The sequence below is a fragment of the Agrilus planipennis genome, unplaced genomic scaffold (genome assembly GCF_000699045.2).
Source record: "Agrilus planipennis isolate EAB-ADULT unplaced genomic scaffold, Apla_2.0 scaffold5, whole genome shotgun sequence".
Taxonomy (NCBI): domain Eukaryota; kingdom Metazoa; phylum Arthropoda; class Insecta; order Coleoptera; family Buprestidae; genus Agrilus; species Agrilus planipennis.
Genome location: NW_020442468.1, coordinates 3075806 through 3100181, shown reverse-complemented (window position 1 = coordinate 3100181; position 24376 = coordinate 3075806). Strand labels below are relative to the sequence as shown.

The 24376-nt window shown below is 37.1% G+C and overlaps 1 protein-coding gene across 2 annotated transcripts; it reads right to left on the bottom strand.

Annotated features, from left to right (window-relative positions):
• LOC108736764 (protein gooseberry) lies at window positions 1–24036 on the bottom strand. Of its 2 annotated transcripts, none has more exons than XM_018469327.2 (5): window positions 23704–24036; window positions 15533–15846; window positions 14137–14251; window positions 5819–6527; window positions 1–533 (listed from the first exon to the last, which is right to left on the bottom strand). In XM_018469327.2, the coding sequence occupies exons 1-5, from the start codon at window positions 23756–23758 to the stop codon at window positions 431–433; spliced, it is 1296 nt and encodes a 431-aa protein (XP_018324829.1). In that variant the 5' UTR covers window positions 23759–24036; the 3' UTR covers window positions 1–430. The 2 variants fall into 2 exon arrangements, with proteins under 2 accessions (XP_018324829.1, XP_018324837.1); XM_018469335.2 differs by lacking the exon at window positions 23704–24036 and adding an exon at window positions 20099–20161.
• Between the last annotated feature and the right edge of the window lie 340 nt (window positions 24037–24376).

Below are 24376 nucleotides of genomic sequence, written 5' to 3'. Positions count from 1 at the left end.
TAATTACTTTTGAACGATGCTTTTTGTTATATTTACAAATTTTAAATGCTTTCACAGTAATTCTTTCCTTTTTTCTAATTATAACTTTGGTAGAAACTGATTTTGTAGTGAAATTTTATCAGCAAGTCCTTATACTTTTTAGAGAATTTCACAGAATTAATTTTGTACCTGAAGAGAACGACATCAATAAAGGTAAAATGGGACTTTTTCGGTGCAAAAGAGATTTGAATTTTTCGGGTTATATTGGAACGGTTAATTCATAAAATGTGGCTACTTTTTTAAAATTCGCGTGAATTACATACATAACTATATGTAGGCATAGTTGAAGGCACGATATTTTAAACAAAATTAAGGCTTCTAGGAACACAGATATAGTAGATTAATAACAAGGAACTTATTTATTATGTTCTTTAAGAATCGAGTCTAATGGTTAATGGACTCGGCTGGCGCACATTTCCATACTACCGAAGTAGGGATAGCCCGACTTGGCTTCACTGGGAGAGTGGGAACTGTAGTGACCGCTACTGAATAAACTGAAACAAAAAGAAATCGTTATTTAACAGAGTGTTTTCCCATAAATAGTAAGCAAAGTTGGCTTGACGTGCGAGTGACAAAAGAATATAATTGAGGAGGTATTAGAAAGAGTAGGAGAACAGAGGGCGCTTTGCAATTCAATAAGAAATAGGCGAGATTTGGTGGTAAAGGACATCTTCTCAGACACGAGGGGATAGTTAGAGATCGATTAGAAATAGAGAAAAGATTATAGAAGCATTTAGGATGTGGTTTTACAGCTGGATGATGGAAATGTCGTGGTTAGAATTGAGGAGGTATTAGAAAGAGTAGGAGAACAGAGGGCGCTTTGCAAGTCAATAAGAAATAGGCGAGATTTGGTGGTAAAGGACACCTTCTCAAACACAAGGGGATAGTTAGAGATCGATTAGAAGCAGAGAAAAGATTATAGAAACATTTAGGATGTGGTTTTACAGATGGATGATTCAAATGACATGGATAGAAAAAGGTATAGAAATGAACAGGTATTGGAAAACGTAGGAGAACAGACGGAGCTATGGAAGCCAATAAAGAACAGGAGAAAGAGGACGGTAGAACACTTTCTGAAACATGAAGGGCCATGGGTAAAGACATATTAGAAGCAGGTATGGGTGTTTGCGAATAAAAGTGTGAGATTATTTACGTAATTTTCTGGAAATGTGAAGAATGGTTTAAGGAAGAAGATAAGGAGATCCTTGTCCAGTCAACCTTCTTTTGACGATTAAGATAAGATTACATTTAATCTATTAATATCCTCCAAGCCCCAAGTGGTGGTAACATTAACAGTTCATTAGTATCATTAACATCTACTCTTTCTAATCCTAAGCTAATCTATGCGGTTCCCCAAAACTGCAACATCCCACATCCTTAACTATTTGTGAACAAACTTCCAGAGAGTCCTCTGTTCTCCTACACTTTCTAATATTTCCTCAGTTTTAACCTTCCGTATCCACGGTATCCTCATCATCGTCTGTAACACCACACTTCGAACGCTTCTAATCTTTTCTTTTCTGCTGAACCCACCGTCCACGTTTGACCCTCTTAAAGAGGTGTGCTCCAAACATACACCTTTAAAAATCTTTTTCGAATTTCTAAATGAACCACTTGCGAGCATAGAAGTGACTTCTTTTTGTTAAAAACGACTCGACCCTACGCTATCCCCGTTGTTTTATATCTTTACTGCTCCTTCAATTCTAAATTATCTGACTTCCTAGATACCTAAAGTCAGCATCTACTTCTAACTTTTCGTCTCCTATTTTTGTATTTACTCTTTTCTGTACTGTTTGGTCAAATCTCAACATATTAATATTTTGCCCTTCTACATCTATCCCTAAAGATGTCCTGTCTTTAATGATGTTTGTCGCGTTTTCGATCTACAGATTAGAAAGTAGCTGCTCAAGCTCAGCATCATCAATAAACCAGTGTGATCTATTATTACAGTTTTCTACAATTATCTATATCTGACATAAAATCAATGATCTCCACTTCATCCTCATGCACCCGCTAATACAATAATAGATCAGTGAATATTATGAAACGAGAAAACAAATCAGAAAGTTCAAAGGATGACAACTAATGTGAAATGGTAGCCGAATATTGAATGCCAATCGGGTCTTCAGTTTCAGTTTAATTAGAAACGATCACGTGACAGTTGAAAATACGACGCTGGATACAATAACAGTCGCATTACGATTTTAATTCGCTATTGCAAAAGCTGTTATGACATAAATACAATCAGTAACATGCACACACGTAAGGCGAAAACAAAACATGTCACGGTCACGCCGGGTAACTAGACAGGCCGTTTTGTTGATGAAATTCTGGGATAACTTCGAGTTAAAGTACCGTATAGGGTGATTATAGTTTCGGCACTCATATAACGTACCTAGAGGATATTCCTAGAAGGGGACGTGAGGTAATCGAAAGTTATAGTAAGTGTATGTATTCATGGGTACTTTCCAAATTCCTAGTAAACTAGTAAGAAAATAAAAACTGTAGTTATGAAAAATATGACGTGATATTGGAATATCCAGAGAATCAGTTCAGACAACAGCGTTATTATTAGATTCACTGTATCGACGTTATTCAATCATCGAATGGTTGTCCTATACGTGTTTATGACCTGGAGTAAGAGGCTTATAGTTGGGATGATCAAAATTGGCGAAGTCCACATTAAATTATCTGTGAGAACAGACGTATCTTCTTTCTTGTTTACACTTGGGACTGTAGTCATATGGTGCGTTTTGAACATTCCCTTGTTAGGTTAGGAAATGCTTCATGAGGAGTACAAAGTGAAAAGAGATAACCGAGTAATAGTAAGCGATGCAGCGGTTAGAGGTTGGTTAGGTACTCAAAAGATAACGGTCGGCTCAATAACTGCCTGGTTAAAAAAACTTTTGGATGTTTCATTCCCACCAGCCACTAATGCTGGTGGGCGGGCAGTCCCTCCGGACTACGACGGAAAGTAGGGCGGAAGGCCCTCTTCAGCCTCCTTTCAGGAATCGTGGGAATGGGTAGGTGATGGTTTGGGTGACGAATATGAGACGAAGTAAATGAAGACAGAAGAGANAAAACTTTTGGATGTTTCATTCCCACCAGCCACTAATGCTGGTGGGCGGGCAGTCCCTCCGGACTACGACGGAAAGTAGGGCGGAAGGCCCTCTTCAGCCTCCTTTCAGGAATCGTGGGAATGGGTAGGTGATGGTTTGGGTGACGAATATGAGACGAAGTAAATGAAGACAGAAGAGAATGAAAGATTAATGCCCTGGCATTTGCCTAAGTGAACCAAGGAAACCACAGAAGAACTTGGACCAAGGCAGACGGACCCGGAATCGGACTGACGTCCTCTCGAATGCTTGCCAATGATCTAAACCTCTAAGCCATGCCGCTCGGTGGAATTATATCTTTAACAAGTGTATTTGCTTTCCTAAATCCCTGAGAATGTTGAACTTTCTTTAAAGTCCGATGCTGGCATCATGCTCAAATTCTACTTGTCTGCATCTATGCATATTATTCCTTTTTTATATTAGTGCCCGCTGCAATTCCTATCTGACATCTCTTTTCTATATTTACGATATTCTCTACGTCTGTCGCCGAGTAAAAGTAGGTGTTCTTCCAACAACCACTCTAGTCTAGTTCAATAAGTTGAATGAAGAAAGTAAATGCGACAGTTGTATTGAGGACTATGCCAATTTTGAACTTCCCAACGATAAAAGATCTTTGACCATCAACCCCGATCGATCGTCAGATCTGTTGCTCACCGATTGTATCAGGAATCTTGTATATACATGACTCCATCAGTACCTAAGTGTTTTCGATATTAAAAAATGAAAGAAAATGTTGCTCTTGCCATAAGATAGAAGGTACATATCAAGATCTATTGTAGAAACACGAATATTATGCACTAAAGAGATTAAATTGAGGTGGACGGTATGAGAAGTGTTACCTGGGCAGACGCCTCTGGCTGGAGACCAAAGCACTTCTGGCGGATCTCCGCGCGATATCAATGGCCACTTCGATCATGATGCGCACAGCAATAATATCGAACGCGGCCGTTTAAGAGGAAATATCATTCAGATGCCTTTCGTTCATGCATAATTGATAGGTGGCCAGTATCTGAAATAACAACCAGCACGGTAGCAAGGCAACGGCAATTAATCGGAGCCGGTGAGACTAATGAAAGATCGTCGGCCGTTCGCATGGTTAAATATGGTTTTGGATTATTTATTAAAAGGTACAATTAATTTAATGGTTAAGTTGCGCGAGCGGTCTTGCCTCATACACTACTTCTTCGAAAGGTACCCAGCCAGGCAGGCAACCTTTACGTTTATTTTTAGCGAATAACCGCCACTAAAGGAATACCAGAGCCGTCGTACCCAATAAGAATCCGCACATTAAGGAAACAATTATGACGATCCATGATTCTCAAGTTAAAAATTTCTCAATTCTTCACAATCGTGGAATTGAATTAATTATGCCCGTTTCTTACAAAAATCCCTTTCGTTTCAGTTTAATTCTGTAATATCCTCTTTTACGACTAAATATTGCTTATAACATTAACAGAAAGTTTTGAAGCTAATGTTCCTTACATTTTTATACGAATTTTGAAAGAAAATCAAAACCAACTCGTTTGGACTTAAGTTAATTATAAACCTAACCTAACTTAACCTGTTCTGCGATATACTGAAGTAAATAATAATTTTAAAAATATTAGTGTGCATCCCTTAACGGCATATTGATGGTGTTGAATAAACAACATGTACCAATCTGCAGAATTCACATAAAATTCTGTAAAAGGGGTTTCTAAAACCATTTGTGGAGCGCCACTGCTCTGTACAGTAGTACCTATCATACACACGTCACGCAAATACCTAATTACTGTCATTTCTGATCGAGATCGACTCCTCCATGATGATGGTGTACCACAGCATTCGCATATCCACATGCATACGTTGTAGTAGATCATGGAGTATTATATCAATTTGGTAATTTGTAACCATTATCTGGAAGTCATCGATTACGCGTACAAGCTTGTAATAAACCACTTTCTGGTTTAATCCCTCGCATCCACTAATAATAATTGAAACGTATGTATTCTGGTATAAAATAATAGAAATTGATTGCAAAACACAAGGAAGCCTCTGATGGTACATGGGCTTAAATATAACACCATCAGTACCTTGTAGTAATGGCGATTCGTCTCACGAAAACAAAAAAATGATACAAAATAATTACGAGAAACGCTATTTCTATAGGCTTATGTTTGAAGAAGCAGAACCACCTAATGTTAAAAGAAGAAGATTAAATCAAATGATCAACTTTTTATGTTTGAAATGACATTTCGACTTCAGTCTTCTTCACGTTGCTAATAATACAATAAAAAGTAAATGACTCACTGGACCAATGGATTCGGATCGAGGAGAAAAAACAACTGGAATCTGTTCCAAATTAAAGTTACGTGATGCCATTACATACAAAAGAAGTTATAAATAACGTCTTCTCAGGTAGATATATTTGATTTATCCCAGGATCGGTTTTAGGACCACAAGAGTACTGTTAGAACAAATTATTTCGGAGCAAAAAAGAATAATTAAAATTAAAAGAAGAAGTAAACAAAAGCAAAAATATTGATCCTATATCGTTCGGAAATGTATAAATTTACATTCTGGAACTCCGAAAAGCAGGAGTAGAACCTCCAATAAACAAAAACAACTTCTTAATGTTTTTTGATCTGTGTATACGTAAATATTTTGAATCTCTAAAAACTTACCTATAGTTTTCCGGCCATCCTGTGAGATTTTCGGGCATCTTCCCATTCTGCGCGTGCCTCGACCAAACGCTGGACTGTTGGGCTGCTACTCCATGTTGACTTGGAGAAATTTGGGCCATGTTATAACCAAACTGGTTGGCAGAGTTCAAAGCGTTCGTTTGTTCGATGCTACTAGAGTTGTAAGAATTATAAAGGGATGATTGAGCAGAGCTGGTGGGCGAGGAAGTTGTAGAAGTCGAACTGCCAAGTGTTGTCGCTCCAATTGTCGTGCCTCCAATAGCACTTGAAGAAAGGGCGGAATGGGACAAGGAACTGGCTAAGGGGGAAGTACCTAAAGCTGCAGAAGCGTAGGTTTGTTGAGCCCAAGAGGCTTGATTAAAAGCTGCCGGATCGGGATATTGGTGCTGTACCGGAAAAGCGGATTGCAAGGACATTGTGTTGAATGCGTTCAACTGTTGGGAATTCAGTTGTTTTCGTAATCGCGCTCTCCGATTGGAGAACCAAACCTGAACTCGAGCTTCTGTTAGTTTTGTTTTTTGTGCGAGTTCTTCGCGAGTGTAGACGTCGGGGTATTGGGTTCGGCCGAAAGCTCGTTCTAACGCTTCTAATTGCTCGCCGGTAAACGTTGTTCTAGAACGACGTTGTTTACGTTTGAGGGGAATCCCAGGTTCAGATTCAGTTTCGCTCTCTTCACAGGAAGAGTTAGGTCCTGAAACAAAAGATTAAATTTGAATATTTCGTTCATATAAGTATCCCGAAATGCTATGAAAAAACTGATGAATTCTTATATCTGAAGTCTAGGGTTTAGGCTTGTGTAATTCACGAACGAACTAGTTCGAGATAGCGATCGTATGTGTGAACTACAAGAACTAGTTCGTAGCCAAACTAGGAATCAGTTCGTTAGTTCAATTATCTGCCCCTCAATGAAGATGGCGGAAGAGACTCATGATATACCTCCTAACCTAAAGCAACGGAAACTATCGGCAGTATTGGTTGTTTTACCGATAGTCTATTGTTTTTGAAACGTATTTAGTTGGTTTGGAAGTCCTGGATCAGCAATAAGTTTTTTTCTGAAAATTTGATGTGATGTAAATCAATATTATTAATTAAAGGATCTCTATCTCCTTCGAATCTAAAGTGCCTTAACAGTGAACTAACTAGTGAACTAGTTTGCGGAAGAATAATGAACTAAGTTGAGCGCTCTTTTTACTGAACTAAGATGCCCAAGTCTACTAAATTTATATAGCAATAATGAGGCATGAACATTAATACAAACGGACAAGGAAAGGCTAAAAGTGTATGACGTTTGAGATATGGTGTTGGAGGAGAAGAGGGGAATGAAGACAAGAGATTCCTGCTGTCAAAACAGAAGAGGATGGATGTTAGGGCATTTTTTGTGACAAGACACAAAAGTGGGAAAGATTGAAAAAGTGAAAGGGAAAGGTTTAGACGAAATTATTTTCGACAAGTGAAAGAAAAAGTGGATGTTGGGTTGTACCAGCAGATCAAATCAAAGGCGAAAAATAGAATAAGAAATTCAAATCGAAGATTGTGGGATATCGTCTCATTGGCAAAAGCAGTTTCACATACATATCGACACGTATCGATGCTGGGCGCAATATTCAGATGATGTTTTGTTTTTTGTTGTACGGTTTTTTCTTGTGGTAGAATATTTCGTTCGTTTTATTTTCGAAATGTACTCGAAGGGGACGGGTGTTGCCATAAAGGCAGTTTACTCTTCAAGAGATTAACCAGGCGCGAATACTGACTAATAAAACAGGTTTAGAGGCCGACAAAGGGGCCGCTGATATAAAATAACAATTGGAAAATTAAACTTGTAATTATAAATGCGAGCGGCGCAGGAAGCTGTTTTCTGCCATTCGAGGGAAGGCGAAATCGACTCGTTCTGCCGTGTAATTTTTCATTTCTTTTTCATCACAACAACTCTTTGAAAATGTACCGAGCTGCTAACATATAATTACACTCGAAGGGTAATTAGAATATTGGAAAGAAAGAATATTAACACTTGTTGTGCATAAGGGACAAAACTTTTGTTTCTTTGAAAGATAAATTCGTAATAAAATAATTAAAGATCTACAATGATTAACCTCTAATGTTTTTCTTTTCCAAATTAATTAGGAAATAATTACACTGAAGGAAGGTACTCAACATAATCTCTCATCAGTTTGCAACCCTTCCTTTTGCTGTCTAAATTAATCAGACAATCTCATCTGGAAGAAATTATTATTAAGCATATTAATTTTCTTGTTTAATGATTTAGAATTGTGATAAAACAGCTGTCCATTTTCAACTTTTATTAATTTTCATATACTTGATGGCCGCTCTCTAGATATTTAACGCTAACTGTAGTATTTCATAGTGTTTGATAAGGCTGTCTACTTGTTAAATTTTATCTACTACTAGGTATACTTATTGGTTCTCATGGGTGTATCATAGGTAGTTTCCATCGTTAGCGTAAATCAGGGACCAAATCCAATTTGCATCATTTAACCAAGTTGGATGATATCGAGAAACTGGCGATGTATCGCTATCTATAGGTATTTACTGTCAACACTGAGAAATACTCAGTTAACTGTAAGTATTCATAGATGGCGATATACTGCTAGTTGCATCATATTAATCAACCCGCTTGTATATAGCAACTTCGGTTTTGTCGGTGATGTAATGAAACTATCTATGGCGTACTTAAGAGTACAAATAAGTTACAAATTACGGTAAATAGATGAAATTAATGCAAATAAAACTTAAAAAAGGCACTTGTTAATTAACGTGGGTATATTACTAGGTTTACTTTTTGTACAGCAACATTTTGGTTCGGTTGAACCTTTTTAAGCTTTGTTTCTAGATTAGTGAAGTAGTAGTTGTTGGTCAATAAATTGATGAATGATAATAACAATTTGAGAACGGACGTATAAACCGTATCGTCCCGTTAATAGTTATACCACCCAAAATGTTGTTGGTTAAATAAATTGTTTCCCAATGTGCTGTAAAATCAGTCGTATTCTGTCGTAATAAAAAATAGACACGGTCAATTTACCGGCTATTGAGAGGACCGATTCATTAACCGCAACGTGATACTTCTAAGCCGACAAAAAAAGGCGTCGACCAAACACTTTCTCACACTACTGAATTTTCACTGCTAATTTTTCAGCTATTAAAATACCTTTCGTTAATTTCAGAAACAAATTATCCTGGAATACGTTTCGACAGATTTATACTAAAAACGTGTGCTCTTTGTTTTTCTTCTTGAATTAATACGTTAGATACAATTTAAGACATTCAATCCACGAAGAAGCTGTCTTGCTTCATAGACCTGCTTTTGTTCTTGCTTTTCCACGTTTTTCATGTAATATTTTTAAAAGAACTACCGAATTTTATCAAATATACGGGCGTAAGTCAGGTGTTAAATGGTCTGAATTCTTTTTACTTCCACCAAGTACTATAAGTGGTTTTCTTAAAAAATAGATAATCTCCTTCCCTCTAAGATATTATATCTGACAACTTTTTAAATAATATTTTGCGATAATGATATATTCAAAATGCTTCGAATGCAATTGGTTATGGAAAAAAAATTAAATGATTTTAAGATCATGCAGTTTGCAACCGCAATAATAAAACGGGCAGCTAAGGTCGTAAACTATTAGCTGCTAGTTGTTTTCAACCACATATGGCGCGACAGGATCATAAAATCTGTATAAATAACTAAAATACAAATTAGAAATCTTTAATTGGTTCCTGCACCATCGAACGTTTGCTACCGCTGTATCTAGTGAATAAATCGCACGGTTTTTGATACCTTTTTGTTATTTACGACACAATTTCATTGACACAAAAACATCACGATACGAGGATTGACACCTGTCTAGTAATTATTCATCCTACCATCTGGCTGCATTAATTATTTTATATTATTATAAATTATCTACGTGGTACAGAGTAGTGTTGGTAGATGACAGGAAGATGATATTATTCAATAATATAGAAGTTCAACAGCAATTTACAATCCGAAGCCGGTCCTGTGCGTGAATTGACAACATAGATGTCTGCCGAAAAGCATAGTAAACATTGCACATTATCGAACGTCTAGGTAGTGTACAAACGCAAAAGAAAGAAAAAATGTAAATTACCTAAACATTAGACGGTAAATGAGTATCATCTGGATAAATGTAATTTCCACACTTCAATTGAGGTATTGCCAAGGTTCTTTACCTTTTTGCGGGTGATTGTTCACGCCATACATTTACCGAGAACAATTCTTGAAATCACGAACCATGTACGACATCTAGTATGCGAATTCGTATTTTACTAATAGTTACGAATCCACAGACAAAAGCTAGCCCGCGGCTGAAAATCGGTTTCAAGTAGGGATCGCTGCAAATGATAAGGATGCAGCAACTGTTCATTTAAAGCAAACTGTAGTATGATGTGGCTAACTCCCAACAGATTGAATGCGACGTTGCGTTGTCGTGTTGATATACCAGGGCCGGAATTTACCTGTACTTTCAACTGCGCTTTACTTCAAAAGGGATATAAACATTTACTTAATTTTTATGTTCTGTTACACCCTGTTTCATTGTTATTAAATTAATTTTTCATGTTCTGCGTTATAACACGTTTGTTGTATTTATTACGTTGAAAATTAAAAAGCGTCAATATCGTCGAATGTAAATAATTTTAAATCATGCTTATCAGCCAGTGTAACCATTGCGGGCAGTAGTAGGCAGGCGCAATGCGATTGGTCAAGGAGGTGTGTCAATAAATTAAACAATAACGACACACAATACGGTATATTTACAATATCGTTTGATCGGTCGAAGACAAACGAAGTTTTTAAAAAGCGGATCGTGTGGTGTAAAAATCGGCATCAAAATATCTTTGCCCACGCCGCAATCCGTCGCCACCTAGGACCTCACAAGTCGATGAAGCCGCAGAGTAAAATGACGCAACACATTGAAAAATACAATTTGTCTCTTTCCCTCACTTTCTCTTTCTCTATCTATCTTCTCTAATATTCATTCAAAACAGCGACCTGTAATGATGGACGATCATAACTTCCATACGTTAAGATTATTGAACGCTATCAGAATCGAGTAGGTACTGATTGATTTTTAATCGTCAGTCACCGACGTTCTCGCTCGACTTTGGGCTTTTTGTTCCTCTATTAAGTCCTGTCATCATTAAATTGTATCCGTGCGGTAGCCACACACTAGCAATTTACGAAGGGGCTAAATTCTGGATTAACTCGTTCTGAATCAAATTACACATGTGCAGTTAATAGCATAGACCCCAAACTCGCTAACGGTGAAATTAAACGCTCACAAATTCAGAAATGATCTCTGTTAAACGCGGAAATGCGCAAATTATAGGGCAAATGTTAATTTTTAGTACATATTTGAAGAGGTGCGCCGATAAAATGTAACAACATTGAATATAATGTTAAAATTTAGGAATTATAATTACGTCATGACTTCTTACCGATTTTAGTTTGATATACATATCTCTTTGTAAACATATTTAAAGACGAGAGATAATTAAATACCGTTAAATAATGATTTTGATATGGGCGTAAATCAGTAGATGGCGCGTCAACAATTGTCTAAACGTGTTACGTAAACTGTTAAGTACGAAAGGATCTAAATTATTTTTTTCGAAGAGGGAATCAGAAATGCTTTTCTTGAACATGTTCCAGATATAAATGATCAACAATATGTTCTTTGTATATAGTTCAATCACGCTTACGTTTTAGAAATATGTATATAAAAATGTGTTTGTTTATTGAATGCAAATATATTAATTATTATGTATTAGAAAAAATCAATTATCATAGGCTTGGTGTGATTTGGATACCTTGCGGAAATAGACAACTATTTGATCGATTTCCTTCAGTTAACCGTATCGAAATAAGGTTGGGCAATTGTTTCTATTCCTTTAAATTCTACGACAACCAAATTCTTGCGTAAGGCAATAAAAAAAAAGAAAATCATTGCACTTCCTGTACCGTTGCCGGTGTTTTGTCTGACATCATCAGTTCAACAAGGAATTTACTAATACGTTTAGGTTTTCTCAAAAGACGAATCAGTTGCATAATGTCGATCAAATTGCTAAATTTATATTATTGTAAGTAATTCAACGAAAAAACTTTCACATTAGAAATTATGTAAAGATGATTGGGGTAGGAGACAGTGTGCTGGTGAGGAGTATAATATTTTATGGGGTGGTAATATGAGGATGGAAGGAAAAAAAGCAGACTGAGGATTTATATAAAAGATGTATCAAGTGGGTATTTCAATTAGAGAGAAGTACGCCAGATTATGTAAAAAGAGGGAGGCCAAATGTGGTACTATGTAGGAAAAATCGATAAAAAGGATAGTAAAATTTAAGAAGAGATTATTGAGGAGGCTAGATCCCCTTCTTCAGCAAGGAAATATGCAGGAAGATGGTACTGGAAGTAGAAACGAAAAGTATATATGTTAGAAAGGGATTTGAGGAGATCAAAAATCAATCAGGAGCAGGTGAAGGAAGAAGAAGAAGATGCTGGGAAATGGTAAAGGGAGATGATCTCAAAAAAATGGAGGAGTCAAGATGTCTGGTGAAACTGAGAGAGATTTTGTGGAGGGACTGGCAAATGGATTGGGAGTCTAGGTGTTTACAATAAGGGAGGGAAATAAACGTGCTAGCAAAATCGTTTCTGGTGGGGATTGCTGTCTTTGATTAGGACGCCGTATTCACTAAATAAAAATGATAATACGTATATAACAATTAATTCATTCATACAAACTATTACAACGCCATTAACCTACGTGTTTAAGCATCGCATTACAATCGACATGATAAAAGTTAGTTACCCTGTCATCATCATAAGGTCATCAGTCCTAAGACTGGTTGGACACGTACCTCCACTCTTTCCTATCCTGAGCTAAACTAGAACAACCCACATCCTTAACTATTTGCGAACAGNCCGGTCGTGATTAGGACCAAATTATAAGTTAACGGTTTACCAACAAATAGGGCAACTTTAAAATATTCTAGAATTGCATCCATCACAAATTTGAAGTTCAGTTTGGAATAAATATAATTCCCATATGTCAAACAAATAACTATGAATAAATGATTTATTCTAAATAATAATTATAAAAAAAAGGTCATCATCATCATCATAAGGTCGTCCTAAGACTGGTTGGACATGTACCTCCACTCTTTCCTATCCTGAGCTAAACTTCGCATTTCCCCAAAACTAGAACAACTCACATCCTTAACTATTTGCAAACAGTAATCTAATCTAGGTCTACCTCTACCCCTCCTAACTCCTGTTTCTGCCTCTAATATGTCTCTGACTAGACCTTCATACCTGAGAAAGTGTCCTACCAACCTATCTCGCCTATTTCTTATCGACTTCCATAGAGTCCTCTGTTCTCCTATCCTTTCCAATACCTCTTCATTTCTAACCTTTTCTACCCATGATATCCTCATCATCCGCCTATAACACCACATTTCGAACGCTTCTAACCTCTTCTTTTCCGCCGCTCCCACTGTCCATGTTTCGCTGTTACCCTGTAGCGATGTATCAAAAACGTAAAGAATTTGAAGAATATTATCTTACGAAGTTAACAGGAAACAAAATAGAAATGAAGTGAAATCAAGCAGTTGCATATGCATACGTTTTATGATACGCGATATAAAATTGGAACAAGAAAAACGCTTTCACTGATTAAAACTCAAGTTGTCGCCTACGAATAATTGGACCATACGCTTTTATAAGTACATTAACACTCTACCAATTATACTTATCTTACTAAGTAATTATGTGTGCGCATATCTGTTGTTAATTGTTATTGTTTCGGCAATTGCAATTTTAAATAAACGTTGACCTCATACGCTTAACTTATTACTTGCCACCAAACCCGATTTTTACCACTTTAATTTCGACCCCATAAAAATGTGTCAGATAACATTATTATTATTATTACTAAATCAACAATTGCATTACTTAATGTTGAGTTCTTTTAATTATTTAATCTGTTTCGGCCTCTGCAAATCAATAATTCTGTCGTATATGTAAGAAAACCGATTTAATTGAAATGATAATCAATTTTAATTAAATTTAACACCACCGAAAGTGTTACGTACTACCCACACAAAGTAACTAAAAGATACTCCATCTAGCGGCCCGTAGATTAAGTGAAACAAGGACGTGTTACGACAAATACAAGGAAACTGTACTGCGGTTGTTTTATTTTTAATTACTATGTCATATCGAACTTTATGAATTATGGTGGGTAAAGGAAGTGATAGCTTACCTAGAATTCCATCGATAGAGTGGTTTTTCTTGTCAGAATCGTCTTTTTTCCCACCTCTTAGCAACCGGCTTATGGAGCTGACAGAAGGGGCGTTGTTTTTGTCACAGATTCCTTCCTGAAACAACAGCCACAGTTTATCCCTCTTTTTCGTTACGACAAATGTACCTATTATAGGCTCAAGCATTTGTCTTTAATTAAAACAGTATTTAATTGATAATTACAAACTAGGCATTTCAAATGGACGATTGTCTGCGGTTCTTAACTTTCTATTTTTCTTCCTCTTGTTCATAACACTCTTAACCAGGTGGTTAATTATTTAGCTAAAGTACGTCGTAGAGTGAAAGGTAGAGGTATACAGTATAACCACACAAAATTATTTAAACCAAAACCAAAAACTACCCGGAAATGAAATCGATTCTGAGAAATGAAGTTACAACGAAACGATTTTTCGATTTCAAACTCCTTAATTCACATAAGCACGCTCCAACACAGAACATTGCTTAACCTACACAAGAAAAAACTTTTGGGTGTTTCATTCCCACCAGTCACTAATGCTGGTGGGCGGGCAATCCCTCGGAAGGTAGGGCGGAAGGCCCCTTCAGCCTTCTTTCAGGAATCGTGGGAATGGGTGGGTGGTGGTTCGGGTGAGAAAGATGAGACGGACGAAATGAAGACAGAAGAGAATGAAAGATTATCTTTGGAATATTACTGCCCCGGAATTTGCCTAAGTGATCCAAGGAAATCACAGAAAAACTTTGACCAAGGCAAACGGACCCGGAATCGAACCGGCGTCCTCCCGATTGCTAAGCAATGATTTAAACCTCTAGGCAATGCTGCTCGGTCGCTTAACCTACCAGTGTTCAATGAACATATACTGACAGCATAAGGAACGCCATCTGCAGGAATTTACTACTATCTATCTGATAGCTGATATCGAATCAAATAGAACAAAAAGCTCAGTAGTTTGTCCAACATTTCGACAAAAACTTCTCAGGGAAATTTCTTAGATAGTTGCATTCGCTTTGCTGCAGATATACATAATCCCAAAAAACGTACAGTTCATAGCTAACCTTCACGGTTTATTCTGCCTTTATTTTTTTCAATGGTGTTGCACTATTATAAAAAATAGAAAGGAAAAACAAAGACGAATTGAAATGCATAGGAAACGAACAATTACCATTTAAAAAACTATATCGTAAATGCAGATTCATTTAAATACAGCAGGCAATAAAAATACTGCCCATTTACAACTCCACAAAACTGCGTTCTGTGTTGACCTTCTTCAACACAACCACAATTAATTACTTGTTAGTAGTATGGTGTAGAGGTGGCTATGAAAAAAATAAACGATGCTATCACACGGAAATTGTTAATTAGTTAATTAGATATTACATACCTTGATTAGTTTGTCCCGTATTTCCCATGAGAATATTCCGGGATTTTCGCGTTTCAATTGTTCTATTCTTGTTTCGACTTCTGCTGTCGCAACGCGGGGCTTCGATCCTCCAATAACGCCGGGACGTATGCTACCCGTTTCCTGATACCGATTCAGGATTTTCGACACGCACCCGTGCGACACTCGCAGCTGACGGGATATCACGCAGGGACGGACTCCTGCTGCCGCCATTTCCACTATTTTCAGACGGATGTGATTCGGCAGCGGACGACCGTTTATAAAAACGCCACCGAGCTGATTGACACGTCCTTGTCCTGAAACAATTAAAACGAATGATGTATTTAAAACATAGAAGAATCGTCAGTAGTCCAAAATTTCAATTCTCTTTCGTTTTAGGCCCGTCGTCAGGGAGTCAAGATGCAATCGGCGCCAAAGACGCTATAAACTACCTTTCTGAAAATATCTCCTTAACCACTATCTATAGGTAGTCTAAAATAGTTATTATCAATAATATTCACAATAAATGTCTTAAACACATCTTCTATAGAATGAACTCTTGATGAGTTATGGTAGGAAGAATTTTGGGATTTGGCCCCATTTCAATTACCTTCTTCTTCAATTATTTTGCGTTTTTCCACGTTTGGAGATTGAAGGCTGGTTGGGGTCTTCTTGGTTATCAAGTTCTGGATATATTCGTCTTTTGGTAGAATTGTTTCTAGTTTCTTCAGTAATGAACAATTTAACAATTTCTTCGTCATCATATTCGTACAAGACGGTACTAGCAAATAATTGAGCATCGAAGTCCACCCTCCTTGAAGGAGCATGAAAAAAAAACTTTTGGGTGTTTCATACCCACCAGCCACTAATGCTGGTGGGCGGGCAGTCCCTCCAGACTACGCCGGAAGGTAAGGTGGAAGGCCCTCTCCAGTCTCCTTTCAGGAATCGTGGGAATGAGTAGGTGGTGATTCGGGTAGGAACGATGTGACGAACGAAATGAAGACACAAGAGAATGAAATATTATCTGTGGAATATTACTGCCCCAGCATTTGTCTACACGATCCAAGGAAACCACAGAAAAACTTGGACCAACACAGACGGACCCGGAATCGAACCGGCGTCCTTCCGAATGCTAAGCAACGATTTAAACCTCTAGGTCATGCCTCGCGGTGAAGGAGTATGCCGTTTTGCACCCTTTTGTGTACATTTACAGGGTATGATTTCAAGAAATGCTTGTGAAGCTGCATCTTGGGGTGAAATTAGGAGAAGCAACAGACCGTGTTTCTTCAATGCTCAGATATTAATTGTTATTGCCGCGGATAATCTTACATAATTGTCAAAGACAAACTGACAAGGAAATTGTTGCACAGTTAGGTGCCTCCATTAGCGAAGAAAAGAAACTAATGGAACACATCCAGCAGTTCGGAAATTGTTAGTCAAGAAGCCCCCAACCAGCTTTCAACGAAGAAAGTTAAATTTGATCCATGTTTCTGTAGGTTAGGCCTCCAGAACGGAAACCACATAACAAAAAAGTGCGTCGCCTACTCTATACTTCATGCTGGCGTAGAAAAGAGATCCTGTTTTGACGTATGTAAAATAATTGAGAAATAAAGGGTTTGAAATGGGGGCATTTGTATCTAAAAAGCCTAAATGTTCTCCCAGCTATACCTTAGCAATGCTTCATTACAATTTTTGTTGTTGATTTCGATGTCTTCTACGCAAGATGAAGCCGTAGACAGAACCCGCCGAAAGGGGAAAGTCAGGTTTTTCATTTGGAAGTGAAAACGAAACGATTGAAGCAATTTTCAGATTTCTCGATAAAATTTCCGATTTCGATTCCCTAAGGACCGATCTATCTATTATTCTTGATATTAAGAATCCGATGAGTATTATATACTCATAAACGTAGCCTGTCTTGGTGTCTTGGAGGGTTGATCTTTCTTACGATGAAAAGTAACACCTATAGTAAAACTATTATATCAGAGTCCCAAAAAGGCTTGGGTTTAAGTTTAGTTTACAAAAACCAGACAAAAATGAGATCAATGGTGATGAACAAAATACTTCACTTACTTTTGCTACTTAAAAGAAAGTTCAATTTTGTTAATTCAGCAAATGGCTATCAATTTACTCATACTGTTCATCATCAGTTAAGGAATTCCTCGAGCTGGTTTTGAAAAGATTTTAGCTATCAATTCTTTTCTGCATTAAAAATTAGGTAAGACCATAAGACCGTAAAAGGAATTAAAGACAGAACAACTTTAGGGATAGATATAGAGAATAGGAAAGAGTGGAAGTGTGTGTCCAACCAGTCTTAGGACTGACGACCTTATGATCACGATGAGAACACCATGAAGGTAGACTAAGTGAGGTTTTCATTTTATATTGACATATGGTACTGACATTTGTTCTTACGATTCTTAATATTCAATTGAAGTACAAGCCACAGACTAAATTTTGTACCTAAAACAAATCCCGCATTTTTATCGATCCTTTGAATATATATTTGTCTTCAACAATTTGTAATAGAAAAGTCCATTAATAAATACGATTTTAAACCAACATCCAATCGCACACAAAAAGCACAATTATTATTGTGATTCAGTTGTCTGAAATCCTGTTGCACACTCTGCCAGCCTTCTTCACAATAATGAATAGATACTTTATTAGAACAGTTTCATTCCACAAGAACGTTCTTCTATGGGCTCTTTTATATCTTCAAACAGCGGTCGACAAAGAGAGCGAACAATTTAATTCAATAGCGTTATAGAAAGATGTTAGTCAAAGTGACCAACAAGATTTTCCGACCAACTAAGCACAATCCTCGAAGCAATTCGTTTATAATCTCATTTTGTAAACATAGTGGGGTGGTCTTTGTCGATTGTTGACACACCATTGAGCAATTCTTAGTTACCTACTGTCCATGCGAGATTAGAATGATTTCGCATTTATTCGAGCAGAATTTCGAAGAATTTCCATACGGTTGTAACATATAATACGAGGGTGGATCGATAAGTTTCCGGCCTAACCAAGAGATGACGCCACTAGGCCTACCTTGAGGTGACATTCTATAGTACCATCCTTGGATAGCTTGTAGCTATAGTTTCAGCCCGATCTCCTTGCTAGTGTAGGTTTGACAGCACGCTGAACAAGACGCCTCTGTGGTTTTCGTAAAAATGGAAAAGCAGGAAAATCGTGCTGTCATCAAATACTTTTATTTGAAGGGGTTAACGCCGAAGGAAATTAAAAAAGAGATGGACTCAACACTGGGGACATCCTCCCCGTCATATTCAACCGTTAAGCAGTGGGTTTCCGAGTTTAAAAAGGGTCGTGTGAGCACCTCTGATGGGCCTCGCTCAGGACGCCCCGTTGAGGTCACAACTCCAGATATGATCGAAAAAATTCATCAAATAGTGCTGGGAGACCGCAGATTGAAAGTGCGTGAGATAGCTGAGACCTGTAAGATGTCATATGAACGTGTGCAACATATTTTGCACCAACATTTGCATATGGAAAAGCTCTGTGCAAGATGGGTGCCGCGTTTGCTAACAGTCGACCAAAAATTGATTCGAAAAAACATTTCTACCGCAAATTTGTCATTGTATAAGCGTAATCCAAGCGAATTTTTGCGTCGATTCGTAACCGTTGACGAAACGTGGGTCCACCACTACACTCCTGAAACCAAAGAACAGTCTAAACAGTGGATTGGACCAGGGGAACCAACTCCAAAGAAGGCAAAAACAATTTTTTCGGCGAACAAGGTTATGGCTACTGTTTTTTGGGATGCAAGAGGTATTATATACATTGATTACCTTGCAAAGGGTAATACTATCACTGGTCAATACTACGCAGACTTATTGCAACGTTTGAGCCACGAGGTGAAAATTAAACGACCTCATCTGGCGAAGAAAAAAATCTTGTTTCATCACGATAACGCACCAGCGCACACGTCAATCGTTGCGACGGCTAAAATCAACGATCTAAAGTTTGAATTGATGCCGCACCCTCCTTACTCTCCAGACCTAGCCCCGAGTGACTATTTTCTGTTCCCTAATCTCAAAAAATGGCTTGGCGGTAAGAGATTTGCGGACAATGAAGAAGTAATCGAAGCTGTAAATGGTTATTTTGAGGAGCTTGACGAATCAGTCTATAGAGATGGCATTAATAGACTGGAACACCGCTATGAGAAATGTATCAGCCTTGGAGGAGATTATGTTGAGAAATAAAAAAAAAAAATTTTTAAAAACCTTGTTTTTCTTGGTCAGGCCGGAAACTTATCAATCCACCCTCGTATAATATCAAGCACAGAAGATCAAGTGATGCATGGAAAGCTTTAAAGTTATTTTTTCCGTTTAATCCAGAAGGAACAGTATTACATTTCTTCCAAGATTTTTCCATGTCACAGATTTTATGCTTTTTGATTGTGCTATTATAGTAAGATCATTACTGAGCATCCAGTAGAATTCAGAACCATACAGAAAGACATAACCTTTGACTCATTATAAAAAAATTATTATTCAAATAATGCTACAATTTCGCTAAATTGGCAATATTGTACCTATGGGATCTTACCGTACTAATTATCTTTCCTGGAAGATCATTCCAAAGCCTCTGTTAAAATTCACTTTCTTACAAAAAGACTTGACTTTTGACTTTAGACATTTCATTGCCATTTAAGAAGCTATCCAATTGATGGTATAATGTCTGGTGGTAGATATCTTGATGTGGTTATGGGTATGTACCAGTTGTCTTTATCACTTAACGCTACTTCTAAATATTTAGGAGGTATTCCATTAATTTTCTTCGTCATTTTGATCTTCTTTACCAAAAATCGTCCCATAATATCTAGGTGACAACCTTCGATTGGATTTTCCTGTACTAATTGTCTTTTTAGATAGATAGTTACAGAGTCTCCATTAAAGTCACTTTATTACTGAAATATTTGACTTTTGGCTTATTAGTTTCCTCGAAGATTTCATTCTCATTTAAGGCGTTATCCATTTGGTAATGGTACAATTTTGCTATTCTAACATTTTCTATTGGCATATAACTTATTGCAGTTGTGAGTACCATGTCTTTTCATCATTTAGCGTTGCTTTTAAATATATGAGTAGATCTCACTAATTTTCTTCGTCATTTTGATCTTCTTTACCAAAAATCGTCCCATAATATCTAGGTGACAACCTTCGATTGGATTTTCCTGTACTGATGATTGTCTTTTTAGGTAGACAGTTACAAAGTCTCTATTAAAATTCACTTTCTTACTCAAATATTTGACTTTTGGCTTAGTTTCCTTGAAGATTTCATTGTCATTTAAGGCGTTATCCATTTGGCAATGGTACAATTTTGCTGCCTAACATTTTCTATTGGCAGAAAACTTACTGTGGTTGTGAATACCTTGTCTTTCCATCATTTAGCGTTGCTTTTAAACATTTCAATTGATCTCATTAATTTTCTTCGTCATCTTGATCTTCTTTACCAAAGATCGTCCCATAATATCTAGCTGACAAACTTCGATTGGATTTTCCTGTACTACTTGTCCTTTTAGGTAGCTAGTTACAGAATCTCTATTAAAATTCACTTTCTTTACCAAAAATCGTCCCATGATGTCTAAGTGACATTCCTTTTGAGGCGGACAGTCTTTGTGAATACAAGATTCGTTTTGGCTACAATTCCAAAAGTTTAATACAGTTTGAAATTATCTGTGGGTAGGCATGTTAAAAAATTGGTCACTCGAATGTCGCTCGGGTTTTTATTATTTGAAAGACATGGGTCTACCTGATCCATACACAGAGAGAACGTTCGTAACCGAAGTGTCTACGGTGTGCTGTTGCCCAGTGTGATGTGAATGTGGGCGTGTGGACGTTTAACGAAAATGAAAAGTCGGCCCCGGCCAGCGGCCGCTTTGATCTCTAATGCCTGTTTTCATCGGTCAGATCATACACCTGATACGGGCCGATATTTTTCGGGAGCGGCAAACCGCGTCCGGTCTCATTTGACCAGATGAGGCGTGACTGTTTTACATATATGCATAATACACGTGTGGTTCATATATGCACGCATGTATGTATATGGATGCACCATCAAAGTCTAGATGTATACAAATCTAAACTTGGGTCTACCGAAAGATAATTATAATCGCCTTTTGCAAACAAACGACCAAATAACGATTCCTCTTCAATTCCTTGACGTCTCTCTGCATATTTAATTGAATAATGTGCTTAATCAACATGGAAAAATATAATAAGAGTTATGAACAAGAACGTTCTCATTATGCGACGGTATATCTTCAGTTTTGGACTCTGTTATTAGGTATGCAATATCTTATACCCATACTCCAATAACATGGAAGTGCTATATCTGGTTAGAAGAGTAATTCCCTTCATCGTCAATTTGGACCTTTGCCCACCAGAATCTTCTTAATCGTCTTTTGCCAATTTTGAGGCATGCCAATACTAGATTATTAGATTACTGATTACATCAAATTTATTGGCAAAGATTAATTGAGTATTTCAATCCACTCTCTATTTGAATTGATCCCAACAAGACCCAGTTCAAATAGGTCTTCAGGATTTTATCTTCCTGGGGATGATCTATACACGATCTTCCAAAATTGGAGAATTTGGTGGAATTTTTTCGAAGTGTCCTATTTATTCTCTTAGATTAAATTTGTATATAATGTGACCCCCAGATTTTTGGGACAAAAGTGATGAATTGTGGACAAAATAAGTATGGACAGGCATTAACCCATGCATAGTTTGGATCTGTACAGCGGATTTTAATAAAGTTAGCTTCTCCGTCTTCTTTTCCTTTTGAGAAGTGTATGAAAGGACGGCTGAGCCAATTTTAATTTTAATTAATGCATCTTATTGAATATCCCGTTTTTATTAATAAAACGACGGCTATAGGTAGATATATATATCTAGATGGTCTTATTAACAAAAAAAAGTAGTCTGAACGTCATTTTAAAGCGCTTAATTTTATGCTGTCGATGTCCAGATGTGAAGATAAGGTAATAATGCTGATTTACCTCAAGTTTTACATGCATTAAAGGTATTAATATCACAGACTGGTTGCTTTGAATCACCGCCAACAAACTTAAGTCGATGTTTATCACAAGCTTTGACACAAAGTCTACTTGACAACAATATTATATTCAACGTCCGAGGTGAAAAAGAAGAACCACGTTCCTACATCCATCACTGAAAAGAGATGAATTTCGCTCACTAAATCCATTTAAATTTAACTCTCACAAATAACAATTTTAAAACCTAAGTGCATTCTTCCAAAATATAAGTGTTACCTTTTTCTACTTTAGAAGATACAAAACTAAATAATGATTTGGATGAATGAACCAAGCACCACATACGTATAAAGGAACCCGACGGGGACAGACGGTAGTTTCAATATTTGTTTATTTGGTGCCAAGTAGTAAGTAAATTAAATTTNTTAAAAAATTATACAAATACTGCAAATACCTATTCCCTTTTAACTTAACATTATTATTATTATAATTTTTAAAGCTAATATGGTGATCTATATGGTAAATGTAGAGTCTGGAGAAGGAATAAAAAAATCAAATTTCATGATAGATGATATGCATCATGTTCTATTCATTTTGGATTTTTATTTCTAACAAATTATTTATATTAGATTCATACGTAGTATCAGCTACGCATAAAATGATTTATCTTTGTCTCATGGAGTAAACCACTTGAGACCAAATTATATCACAGAGTCACTCCTTGAAAAAATTCACTGCAACGACTTATCAGATTTTATTTACGCGTCGCATGGGTGCTATTCCTTCACGTAATTGATAACTAGGGTTGGGGTTCTATATTCATGTTGAAAGATGAATATTCCAGTGTGTTATGTTTCTTCTGTAGTAGATACTTAATAAGCAAGCCGATATTTCTGTTATGTCGAGAATTCATAAAGCCACTAGCGACAATCAAAAGATAAATCCAAAATTACTCAATTGCCAAAAATTCAAAATGCACCCTATCAATTAAAGTCTAACAGCATTTGTGGATTGAAAATGGTAAAAATAAGTACTTTTGGAATGATGTGCATAGTATGATCTTGTGGTTTTTTACCCAGAGTCGTAAAACTCGATCGGAGATTGAAGATCATCTATGATTTATGGTTGAAGAAAGAAGGATTCAAAATCTTACCTTGAAATGGATAGCCAGTGAAGTAGGGAGCCATATTAAGAGTAGAAACTGCCATTAAGTAACCAAGCACACAGTTTTTCCTCAAAATTTTCCCGATGAAAATACTATCGCGCAAAATCACAAAGTCAGTGAGTCACTTTATTAATCAGATAGATAGTAGATGCTTAGGTTTCTACGCGAATTAAGTCAAAACTTCACAAAACACCAACAGTGCAACAGACCCTTCTGGAGAACGATAGGAATATGGGGTTGCAGTTAATTATTGTCAGAGTGAGGAGGTAGCGTACGGACAAAGGACGTTCCGGCACTTTTAACACTTGGCGTACTTCTTGAGATGTTGATGAACACTGGTCTGCTTGATTACTCTTGTTTCCAACACCTCGGAGGTGTCGTGAGGCCCCTCCTCGTACCACGGCGGCTTCTTTATTACATTTATGGTGGTCATTGTTGATTGGTGGGTTCCATTATGGGAGGAGCGATGGTAAAAGAACCGTATCCTGTGGCACCCATAGGTGCCTGGGCTGTTTGTGTTTCATTCATTTGGACCACCCTAAGCGATAGTCTGGTCTAGGACAATAACGCTTTTTGTTTTAAAAACTCAATGACTCGACGAAATCCAGATAATTAAAATTTTTGATATCTTGTGACGGTGACTTACCGGCTTATGCAGGTA